General features: G+C 38.6%; 1 protein-coding gene across 1 annotated transcript in view; it reads left to right on the top strand.

Annotated features, from left to right (window-relative positions):
* The first annotated feature begins 87 nt into the window (after positions 1–87).
* The window catches only part of REXO5 (RNA exonuclease 5), a 42,902-nt gene continuing 30,261 nt past the window's right edge, over positions 88–12,728 (top strand). Inside the window, exons 1-7 of the mRNA XM_044660279.1 lie at positions 88–167; positions 4,875–5,029; positions 6,104–6,234; positions 6,969–7,095; positions 9,349–9,457; positions 11,439–11,585; positions 12,265–12,353. Coding sequence (XP_044516214.1) covers positions 4,904–5,029; positions 6,104–6,234; positions 6,969–7,095; positions 9,349–9,457; positions 11,439–11,585; positions 12,265–12,353 — 729 coding nt within the window. The 5' untranslated portion in view covers positions 88–167; positions 4,875–4,903. The remainder of the gene's footprint in view (positions 168–4,874; positions 5,030–6,103; positions 6,235–6,968; positions 7,096–9,348; positions 9,458–11,438; positions 11,586–12,264; positions 12,354–12,728) is intronic.

Raw genomic sequence — 12,728 nt, 5'->3', positions numbered from 1 at the left:
GCTGTCGCCTCAGAGAATCGATGTTTTCTGCTTCTCTGTTGGTTAGGCCTTGGGGAATTCCTAGGATATTTTAACCCGGGAGCGTATCGCGGACTGTTCGCTGTCGCGTGGACCAGTAGACCACCGAGGGAGGTGATCCCATTGGAACCTGGGGAAGGGGAGAGGAGGTAGGGGACTGGACTCGAAGTGGGGTGGGGGTGGGGGGGACACTTCTAGGGGGAGAGGTTGGATGAGACCCAACTACAACAAAGGCCTCGTTGGGGAAGGGACCCTCCTGGAGGACCGGAACTAGTAAGGAGGAGACGAGCATTTGGGGTTGCGGGCCCGGACCCCTCCTCACTTTGACCAATTTTGCTTAAGCGCCTGCGGGCCAATCTTCATCCATCCCCTGCCCCCGCCATTGTTACCACCTTTCCTCTCTGACCGCCTTGTATATAACAACTTTGTACTGTATACAATTGTATCGATTCACTTTATGTCATATTTGTTTATAATATATTTATTCTGTCTGTGTTTTATGTAAATCAGGAAGCATTTATTAGTCCATTACTGTGTGCCAGATACTGTGCTAATTGCTGGGGTTGCAAAAAGAGGCAAGAGACAGCATTAAGGTGCCCATAACCAAGATAGCATGTGTGTATTTACATATATAACTATATTAAAATAGATGTCCTATCATTATATTATTATATAACATATACATTCAATATGAATACATATCTTATTTTAATGGAGAAATGTGTGTATACACACATAAGGTATATAGTGTCGTAAGGTTTGCAGAGGGCTTTGTTATTTTACTCTCGAAACCACAATTATTTTACCCGTTTTACAGATAAGAAAACTGAAGCAGAGAATAGTTAAGTGACTTATCCAGGGTCATACAGTTTAGTATCTCAGACTGGATTTGAATTCAGGTCTTCCAACTCATACTATGGCACCCAACTAATAACAATAATAAGAGAAGCAGCTAGTAGTTACAAGGGATGTCCCAAAAGTCTTAGTGCAATTTAAAGCTGTTTCAGTTCAAAATAAATGTGACCCTAAGCAAGTCACTTCAGCTCTTCTGACTCAGATTTCTCATTTTAAAAATGGTGCTAATAACACCTATTTCCTTGGAGTTTTTTGAAGATAAAATGATGCAATACTTACAACCCACCATGCAAATCCTAAATTGCTATGTAAATTTTAGGGATTTGTAGAAGAAAAATGGTGGAAGGCAGATAATAATGCCTCTAGGGTTTACAAAGCACTATATGTTTATAATCTCAATTGATCATCACAACCACTATGTAAAGTAGATTGAGGCTCCTCTTTTACAGATAAGGAAACTGAGAGATTCAAGAACCTATCCCCAATCACACAGCTAGTAAGCCTCTGATTCTGGATTCCAGTTGAAGTCTTCCTGACTTAGTCTGGTAATGCATGGATGTACCACTGTTTAAGTTTTTAGAGCTTAAGTTTTTTAAGTTGTTAGAGCTTAAAATTGCCCTAAGACTTTTGGGACACCTTCTGTAGTTCTTTAAAGTTTGCAGGGAACAATGTCATCTTATTTGGTCTTCATACTAACCTTGTGAGTTAGATGCTATTATTCCACCTTTTGCAGGTGAGGAACCTGGCCAAAAGAAATGAGCCCAGGGATGTAGGCAAGAACCAGGCAAGGAAGGGCTTTCAATGCCAACCAATTTTGCTCTTTATTCCAAAGACAAAAGGGAGCCACAGACACTTGTTGGACAAAGTAATTTTCCCAGGTCTTTGTTTTAGCAGTATTATTTTGGTCGTTATAACTTGGTGGAGGTGTAGTATGGGTTGGAAAAGACAAAGCTGGAACAGAGAGACCAATTAAGAGGAGACTTGTAGTAGTTCTGGTGAAAAGACCACTGATTGGGGAGGCAGAGGATTAACATTTAAATCTTGACTCTCACCTTTTCTGTGTGTGACCTTGGGCTAGCCTCTGAAATCTCTTCCAAGCTCTAGACCAGAAATTCCTAAATTTGGTTATATCTTGGCCCCTTTTGGCAGTCTAGTAAAGCCTATGAACATTCTCAGAATACTTTTTTCAGAATTATTACTTGAAAATAAATACTTAAAAAAAACTATTAGTTCAATTTCAGTTAGAGGTTGGTGAAAATAAACATGTGATTTTTTCTTCCCCTTCCAGGTCATGGACCCCCTTGACATCTGTCCACTGATCCTTTTGGGAGTCAGTGTACTCTAGATTAAGGACTCTTGTTATAATCATTGTAGAAAATATTTTCTTATTCATTTTGCTTTCACACATTTATTAAGGACCTCTTTTGTGTAGTACATTGAAGTGATGTGGGGCTGAAGTGGGACGAAGGGCATGTGAGTGAAAAAAAAAAAAGAAAAAGCATTTACTAAGGGTTACTATGTACCAAAAAGCTACTAAGTACTAAGGATACAGTTACAAAGTTGAAGACAAGTCTTTGCCTTTAAGTTGGTGACAAGAATAGAAGAGTGCTGGCCAGGGTAGGGCATTTTGATTGGAAACTTAACAGAATAATGAGGAAAGTAGATTGATAGTAACAGTGGTATTGATTTGATTAAGGTTGTAAAACTGGAAAAGGGAGGGAGGCCTGCAAAAACTAGGTAGTAGACAAGATGATGACATTCAAGTGAAGCATGATTGTAATTGATATAGGGGCATATAGGAGGCATTCACCAATCAGTACAAGACCACAGGGCAAATGTACCAGAAGCAAAAGGGTTAAGATCTGTAGCAGTGACTGTGAACCTATGGAATGTATGCCAAAAAGGGCATGGAGAGCCCACTGTGGGCATGCCTGCTGTCACCCTCCACAGTTTGGTACTAGAAAGCCTGAGGGACTCGGGGTGGAGCTGCTCTCCTCCCCCCTCTACACTCACGGAGGACTTTCCTCACTTCTGCTCCTCTTGTCTAGCAGCTCAATGGGAATGCTTCCTCCCTCCCCTGTCTGGGGTGGGGGTAGGGGCAGGGCACAGCACTGCATTCGGACTGGAGGGTGGGGTGGGGCCCAGCACTTCTCTGAAAAGTTTGCCATCACTGACCTATAGAAATAGGGTCTGGTTGCATGACTAGCTAGAAGTAGAAAGAAAAGCAGAGGTGAGAGGTGCTTGGAAGTAGAACTTGCATCATCCATCTCTATAAGTGGCTCTTAGCATTACAAAATCTCATCAACCTTTGTACTTATAACTTATCCATTCCCTATACCCCTTGGATCTAAGTCCAGCTGTACATTAATAAATGGTTTTGTGAGTGGCTGCTATTAAATAAATTCTTCACCTTGGGGGAAGACACAGCTATTCTAGACCATGCCAGACTTGGGATAATCTGGTAGTTTGACCTTGAGACTAAAATGAAATGAGATACATCCTCCTACATCTTATAATAGTTAACAAGAAATTTACTTAATAATATGGAAAAGATATTGAAAGCATTGATTCAGTTGAGTGTAGCACCTCCCTTGAGGGTAAGGCCAGTCAGGAAAAGATGTTGACTCAAAGGGCCAAAGGGAGTCTTTTGAGCCTAAGCAGCCCTTACATCTCATGTATTTGTTTAATTTATGTCTTAGGTGACCAAGAAATTATGTCAACAGTTGGAGCTTTAATCTCTGGACCATTTAAGTCTCAATAATAATTTTAATGCCTTTTTAGGGTCCAGCTAACCTAACCTGTAGGGAGTAGGTGTTTCTTCTACCATGTCTGGCCTCTGGAGAAGAGCCTCCCAAAGCTCATATAATTAGAGCTCAAACATATAGCCTAAATCAGGTTCTTACTCAAAACTTTTCTAACTCGGTAGGGCTTGTCCCTTGGTGGCCCAAGTTTTTAATCACTCTATTGTGCTCTTAGCCTCTGCTTAAGAGTGTGTGTGGCCCAGAATCACAGAATTTTAATTTAAAAACATAGGGACCCTTTACACCTGCATGAGACATCAGAGAAGTACTTTAGTGGTAGCACCAGTTCTTCATTTCAATATATATATTTTTGGGGAGAGTAATCTGCTATGCCCTAAGCCCTAAGAGGATAAGACAGATAAATAGACATGATAAATAGAACATGGTAAGACAGATAAATAGAACATGGAATAGAACATACTCAGTATATAAAAAGTAAGAACATGTGCTTTAGGAATTAATGGGTGGGAGAATTCACCTCTGGCCAAAAGTATGTACGTAGCACTTCCATTGAAATGAGGTCAAGGATGTCATACCATAGGAAGAGTGCTCAGTTTGTAATTAGAGATCTTGGGTTCAAATATGCTGAGGCAATTCACAGCATCTGTCTTGAATCTCAGTTTCCTGATCTGCAAAAATAATAGAGTTGGATTAGATGGCCTCTGCAGTCTCATCCAACTTTAAAGCTTTGAACCTAAGCAAACTGAAGGACAAGTACTGCTATCACTCTCTTATATCCCAACCCATAGCAATTCTATTAACATTGTTTTTAGTTGAAAATTATTGTGAGATATAAAGTTGGGAAATGGAGATAATCTGAGCTGGTTCTCTGATAATGTTATATGGAAAAATGTTTTCATTCATTCTATGGCATAAAACCTCTTGCTTAAGCAACATGTAGACCACAGAATCACAGAATTTTAGAGTTAGAAGATGTCTCATAAGCCATCTAGTCCAACCCACTCTAACATAACCAAACAAGCAGTGATCTGTATGCTTTGCATATCTCTGCTTTAATAACACAGAAGAAATGAAGAAATTAATATTATAATGCATTGAGGGACCTATTCATACAACCTTTAGATAAGACCAGCCCAGTCCATCCTTGGAGCCATTACACAATTTGTCTTGGGCAGCCAAGACAGTTTTTTATTATAAGAGTCACAAACAGTTCTGATGTAGGTTATGATTTGTTGCCAGGGAGAAAAAGTTCACTACTAGGAAGAAGAATGGATGCAGCCCTGATTGGCAAAAGCAAAAAGAGGAAGCAGCCACAAAATGAATTTGTTAGAGGATCTGGGGAAGATATAGCCAGTGGGGATCCAGATGATGAAGAGAGTCAGCCTAAGTGGAAGGTAAGTGCTACTAACTACTATCTTGGGGCCATCCCAGCTGTGAGCTTGTTGTTTACCTCAGTCACTATACATTGAAAAATTATATCATAAACAATTTCCAGAATCCTATTGCAACACCTCATGGTGGTATGGAAATGAACTCCACAATGCTTATTTGATGGGTAGTCCATTGAAATGTATACATATTATAGTGCAGGAGGAGATAGCACTATGCAGTAATAATGACAATATATAAACAGTTATTAAGTACCAACTATGCAGTGGAAACAACTCCCCTTTCTCCAACCATATATACACTGTACCCCTCTTCCCAATCTGCTTCTGACTTCCAGAAATACTTTTAACAAATGAGCTAAAGAGCGTGCCTTGCAAAGTCATAAGTCAAATGAAAGAAGCACTTGGTTAGTGGATGTATTTTAGTGTAGTTCAAGGCCTTCCCTTTGGAGGCATTGGTTTAATACTTATGTCTATAATGTTACCGCAGTAAACAGGTTCTTTATGGGCATGATCATACATAGGTTTAGAAGTGGAAGGAACTATAGAAGCCATCTTATCCAAACTCCACATTTTATATTTGAGAAACTGAGCTCAAAAGACTTGTCCATTGTCATTCACATACAAAATTGCATGGTCAGGAATCAAAGTCAGGTGCTCTGACTCCATATCCAGCACTGTATCTGTCATGCTGCTTCTCATTTATGTAGCCTCCAGTGGAGGAAGGAAGCTAGGCATTGTGTTGATCCTCAACCATCCTGAGAAGTAGGTATTATATTATGCCCATTTTATGGTTGAGGAAACTAACACAGTTAATTAAGTGTATTAAGTGACTCTTGTTTAGGGTCATAAAATTAGTAACACTCTGAGGCTGGATTTGAACTCGGTTCTTGCTGGTTCCAAGCCAAGTACTCCTATCCCCTGCATCCTCTGGATGCCTCTTTTGTGCCAAGCAGAAAGCTGTTGAGACATCTGTTGATAGGAGCAAAGATTATTATTTTGTTTTTGAAATAAGTTTTGCCTTGCTTTTCATCTTCAAACTTGTAAATAGGTGGCTATTTCCCATGTTTGTCCTTTCAGAAAGCCCGCTTACCCACCAAGTTATTTGTTAACAACTATGAAATAAGCCATGACCAGCTACGGGAACTGCTGAAATCTGCAGCATTGGGAAAACTGTCCATATCTGCTGAACAAGGGGCTCCTAACCTGAGGTGCGTGAACTTGAGAGAGACAGAGAGACAGAGAGAGACAGAGAGAGTGTAACTATTACAATATAATTGGTTTCCTTTGGGGTTTTTTTATACTTTTGAAAATATTCTGAGAAGGGGTCTGTAGGCTTCACGCAATGGCCAGAGGGGTCCATGGCACAAAAAAAACAACCCAACAACAATTAAGAACCCCTGAGCCTAACCAAAATATGAAATGAGTTTGTGGCCACTGTTTGTAGGCACTAACTCTAATAATCTATTTTATATCATATGTTGAAAATTCTGCTCTACTCACATGACCAAAGAGATGGCTTGGATGCTTTCAAATATGTGTGTGTGTGTGTATAATTTTTATTTTGCCTATGATTGTAAAGCTCTTGTCAGTATATTCATCTTTCTATTGGCCACTCATGTGTTTGCTCAACTTAAAGGAGAAATGTAAGGGGGCAGCTGGGTGGCTCAGTGGATTGAGAGTCAGGCCTAGGAACAGGAGGTCCTAGGTTCAAATCAAACAGTTTGGAAAAAGAGAAATTCTGTATACCAAACCCAAATTTCTCCAGTGAAAGATGTTTATTTCAACTCTGTGGTAACAGCTGGCCTCGCCACCCAGGCAAGACACCTGCGAATATCTGTTAGCTCTTGCTAATTGCTTTTCTGCATGCCTTCTCTTCCCTGTGTTCTTGAAGCTAACTTTAGGATCTTGCTGTTGCCTGTGTGTTGCTTTGATTTCTCGACAGCTGGTGCCATCTTTCTCACCCAAAGCAACTGAACAGTGTGGTGGTTATTGTTCTTCAAGGAGTGAGTCAGCTGCACTTCTACAAGTTCTTTTTGCAGTTCAAACATCTCCGAAAGGCATTCAGACATGTAAGTTGAGAAAATTTTCCCATGTAGCAATCTGCACCAAGCCTTCCTGTGTGATAATTAGATTAAGTCTACATTGCCCCCTTTTCCCCATTACACCTGTCTTGTCCCTGATGTTCTATCTCAAGATGGACCGTTCTTCTTATAGTCCTGAAGAATTTGTTCTGTTTTAAACTATTCTGTGGCCAGCTCTGGTGTGTGATAGTAAGAAGGAGGGCTAGACTTCTAGACAGATTATATTGCTAACTTGCTTTGTCATTTAGTTTCCCTGTTTCTTCACTTATAAAATAGGAATACTACTACCTAATTGGTTTACGTAGGGTCAGGATCAAATGAGATAATAGAGATAATAATAAAAGTTCAGTGTCCTATCCAGATGGAGACTGTGTTCTTCAAATTGTGCTCAGCACAAGTTCCTAGTGGCTCTTGTTCCTCTTCATCCATTATTGGACTGATAGAGGACAAATGGATGCTTAAGGATTTTTAGTAAAATGAAAGGAATTTGGGTCAGTAATATATGAAAGGTGAGAAAGAAGCAAAAAAATGTGTGGCTGGGTTGGTGAAGGATGTGAGGAGAAATAAAGAAATAAAAAGAGAACATTTTAATTAGATAGTAAGCTCCTAGAGGGCAGGTACAATGCCTCATATTTTTTTTGTATACCTCATAGCACCTAGCATTTGTTTGGAATATGCTGGATATTAGGAATATACTTATTGAATGAGTGAGTGAGTGAGTGAATGAATGAATGAATGAATGAATGAATAACTTGGGAACTGCCTGAGAAAAGATAGCATAATTTGCCTAGACACAGGCAAATACATGTATTGCCCTTTCCTCTTTGTTTCAGACACCTGGCTGTGGAGAATCCTACTAGAGACTACTATCCCAGGGACTGCACAGGTCACTTTGAATGTGACATTTTAGGTGCTTAAACTCTAAAAGGGCTGTCTCCACACGTAGCCTGCATTGAAACACTGAGCAAGGTTTTCCCATCATTTTATGTAAAGTGATTTTGGGACAGAAACAAAACAGTCTTTGGCTTAAAGGAACTTACATTTTCAACATATAAACAGCTAAGTCAATTAAAAATATATTCAAAATAGTTTTTTAAAATACATTTATTTTGGAAATATAATGTGAAAAGGCTTAACTGAATTACATAGTGATTGTCCAGACTTCTAGTTCATACTGAGCCTTGACTTGCTCCTCCAAACTGAAGCTTTCCTTTAAAACTTAAAGGTTTTGCACATCTTCATGTTAATACATGAGCTATACATGAGAATACATGTGATAAAGTAGTTTGGAAGAGGCCTGATTAATCCATGAAAACAGTTTTTAGGTCCTTATCATCTTTGTACTGTGTAATAGCCTTCTTAGAGTTCTTGCCTGCAGGCTTTTCCTTTGCCCATCCATCACATAGTTGATGAATACTTTTCCAATAATACAGAAGTGTCTGGTGATGCCCCTCAGTGCTCAAAAACCCTTGAGAGGCTCCCAGCTGCCTAAGTGATAGAATGTAAAATGTATAGCTAGCTTTTTAAGACCCTCTATAATATGAGTCCTCTCAATCATTCCAGCCTTTTAGTGTTTTATACTACTCCAGCCTCTTATTCATTCAATGTTTTGGCCAAACTGTCTTGCTAACTATTCCTCATTCTCCCCTGTTGTCTTCTGCCCTCCCATTGGCCTAGAATGTACACATTCCCTCTTTTATTTTCACTTGTTGACAGCCTACTCTCCTTCTAGTCCCAGTTTAAGTGCCAATTATTTCCCAGTTTTCCCTAATTTCCTTCAAGGGGAATCTTTTCCTCCTACTACTTTTCTTAGAATACTTTTTCTAAATCTTTCCTTTGGCCTTACAAATCTTGTATTATTTGGATATCTTCCCTCTCCTTCCTTTGATCATAAATGTCCTTGAGGGCAGGGACTACATCTTGTTTTGTCTTTGCCTAGTATGCTGCCTGGCATATGGCTATATACTTATTAAATGTTTGTTCAATTGAAATTAAGAAAAATGATTCATAGACATTTATCAAAGCATAGAACTCCTGGATCAGTTAAATTGGACTGGTCTCAGATAAGTCATATCTAAGGAAGGAAGCAAGGGTGCATGAATACTGAGAGCCCAGGAATTTCGGTTTTTAAAAGCTACCTAATTTTAACAAACACATTTTATTTGTTATTTATGTGGTATTACCTCATTACCTTTTCAGGGACGTTAGTGAAAAAATATTCATTTACTCATTTTTGCACAGAGATTCCGTTTGCCTGCTCCATCAGCCAATTTTCTAGCAGATGTCATTGGGGAACAGCCTAATGGAAATAAAGAAGAAAGAATCCTGCCTACACCCAGTACCATGCAAGGTAGAGATATAGATCTGGTCAGTGATTTGCTCCTTCAAAAGGATGTTATGAATATATTTGTGTTAAACATTTTAGATAACAATTCTATGAACTAAAAGCACTTAGACAATTTGTAAATGCCATTTTACGTAATGATCCCTTCCCACTATCTCTGGACCTGGTTCCCTCCATTATCTTCTTTCTGCTATATAACCTCTTCTCCACTGACATCTTCTGCCAACAGTCATATTCAGGTCACTCTTTTTAAAATGCTTTTCTCAATACAAGTGTCCTTTCTAAAAACTGACTTTTTAATGACCTAACTGGTTTACTTATACACATTTATGTTGAACTTTGAGACCTTTTCAGTTTGCTTTTCCCTCCAATTAAAAAAAAAAAAGTCAACTAAAATGAGTATTTTTGTATACTCAGAATAGAGTTATACCTGAAACTGAATCTTTATTAAATATTGTTTGCTTTTCTCTTTAAATATGCAATAAAGTCAATATCACTTTCAAAGCTGTCTACTTGTCTGTGATTCCTTTTATCAATTTTTTTGTCTTAAAAAATATTTAATTGATCCATTTTTCTTTTTCTTTCTCTTTTTGAAGGAGCCCTTTCCCTAGCTCTCCTCTCCTTACTCTGTCTGCCCCCCCAAAAAAAATTGAAATAAAAGTAACAAAATCTTTATAACAATAACAGTAAAGCAAAATAAATTCCTACATTCACTGTATCTGAAAATATATGTTTGTCTCCTTCTACAACATGAGTCCTAGTTCCTCTTTGTCAGGAGATGTGTACCTTGCCTCATCAGTTCTCTGGAATTATGGATTGGTCATTGCATTGATTAGAGTTCTTTCAAAATTGTTTGTTTTTTCAGTGTTTTTATTACATTGTGTTCTCTTGGTTCTCCTCACTCTGGTTCAGTTCATTCAAGTCTTCCTAGGTGTCATCCTCAACTCTTCTCTCCCTTGCCTCCAATATTTAATCCATTACCAAACCCTGTCAATTTTGCCTTCCTGTCATCTCATATACATTCCCTTCTCTTTTTTGACAATGCTATCACTCTGGTGCAGGCCCTTATCACCTGAGGTGCTGTAATGACTAATATGTCAGTAGCCTTCTAATTGCTCTCAAGTTTCTCCCCACTCCAATCCATCTTCCATTTAGCCACTTATATGATTTTACCTAAAACACAGGCCCAGTCATGTTACTACCCTATTCAATAAACCTCAATGGCTCCCTTTCACCACGAGGATCAAATACAAACTCCTTATATTGGTATTCAAAGTCCCTTATAACCTGGCCCTCTGCTAAATTTTTACTCTTTTTATACCTTACTCCCTGACATACTCTTCAGGCCAGTGACAGTAGCCTCCTGACTGTTCCACAAACAAGACACACCATCTCTTGTTCTTGGACATTTTCTCTAACTGTCCCCCATGCCTGGAACGATTTGCTTCCAGGTATGGTAAAGAGTCATGGTCCAGGAAAGCACAAAAACTTTGAGTGCTGCCAAAACCATATTAAAATATAATTGGGAAATTTTTTACAAAATAAAATACAATACAACATGGATAATGTTAACTCATGTTTTTCTAAGGCAACATGCAGTCCACAGGGACCCATTTCCATTTGAGTTTGACACCACTTGTCTCATGGATGGAGACTTTAGAGCCAAGAAAGCCTGGGTCCATGCCTGATGCCTGACACACAGAATTTTTGTGGCCCTGAGCAAGTCATTTAATTTCTCAGTATTCTAGACAACTCTTCAAAACTCTTTAAGTTACTGGGAAGGTGCCAGCTTGAATTGGTGGAGGCAGTTTTCTCATTAGGATGGCCCCTAAACCAGGGAAGTAGGTATAGCCTTATATCCTTCACTAAAGTAATAAGAAAATTCTTTTTAAAGAGCTCTAATAGGCTCCACAATAAAGATATGCAGTTGGGGAGAATCTGTTAAAAGCACATTTTAACACATCTACTCTGGACTTACTTGTTTCAGTGTCATCATCTCCTCTTGCCAATCCACAAGCCATCACAGACTTGCACAATGATCCCATCATTCAAAAATATGGATATGACAAAGTAGGTTTGGTCAGATGCCTATTGACCAAAGAAGAGATGAAAAAATTTGACTTTCCACTCCAAGGTTGGTTGAGATTATAATTGATATGGTGGATAGAGAGATGAGAAAATTATTTTAAAAGTGGAACACTGATGTTTGATTTCCTTGGCCACTGTCAATAGAGCCCATCTCCACCTATTATTGTTTAATAATGATAGTGACACTTTAATGGAATGTGAAGGCTAAGTCTGTAAGGACATGGAACAAAGTTAAACTAAGCATTTTTTCCATGGTTTTAACCCTATTCAGTCTGTGTTAAATCCCCTTTTCTTCTTGAGAAGTACTTTTATGAACTGTTCCTTTTCTGTGAATAGCAGCATAAAAATTCACTGTGATGACAGATGACAGTGGTCAAAGACTTTATACTAGTCCAATATTTTCTTAAAGAGAATGTTTATGCTTTTGGTTGATGTTTTTAAAGGATGGTCAGACTTTCCCCAAAATCCCATTGTTTGTTTTATTCCAAGAGTAAATATATGATATTTTTATGGCCAAAATGTTGCAGGAGAGAAGTCAGATAGAATGCCATAATGGGCTTAAGCTTAAGGTGACCTTTTTGAGGTCTAAGGGTATCACCATTGATAGTGCACAGGGTCCACTTTTCCTCACTAAATTCCATATACCTTTCCTAGACAATTGAATATCATTGTCTCTGTTTTTTGGGGTTTTTTTGTACAAATATGTTTTTTTGTTTTATCTCCAGGGTTAGCTACCTGTAAAAACTTTGTTCCCACTGAATGTGTTGGTCCAGTCAGCGACAGCAGTCCCCTTTTTGGCCTAGACTGTGAAATGGTATGAGATGAATCTTCTTGCTATAATGGGTATTCAGAAATAGATGTTGTCTATTTGTACAACCCAGTGGAATTGCTTGTCAGCTCTGGGAGGGGGGAGGGGGAAGAAAAGAAGGGAGAGGAAAAAAATCGTGTAAACATGGAAAAATATTTAAAAAGAAAAGAAAAGAAGAAATAGATATTGTCCTCCCAAAGGACAGGGTTTTATTCATTGTAGAATGAAGCAAAGCTTTTTCAGTGTTTTGGGTTTAATGCAAAACATTAGGTTTTCAAAAGCCATGTGGGAAACAGAAATATGAAGATTACAGCCTGGTAAATTCAAGTCTTGAAACTCAGAGTCATGATATCACAATTTATTGGTTATATGACCCTGGAC

The sequence above is a fragment of the Gracilinanus agilis genome, chromosome 1 (assembly GCF_016433145.1).
Source record: "Gracilinanus agilis isolate LMUSP501 chromosome 1, AgileGrace, whole genome shotgun sequence".
NCBI classification, from domain to species: Eukaryota; Metazoa; Chordata; class Mammalia; order Didelphimorphia; family Didelphidae; genus Gracilinanus; species Gracilinanus agilis.
The sequence above is the reverse complement of the archived record's forward strand: the minus strand, read 5'-3'. Positions and strand labels throughout refer to the sequence as shown.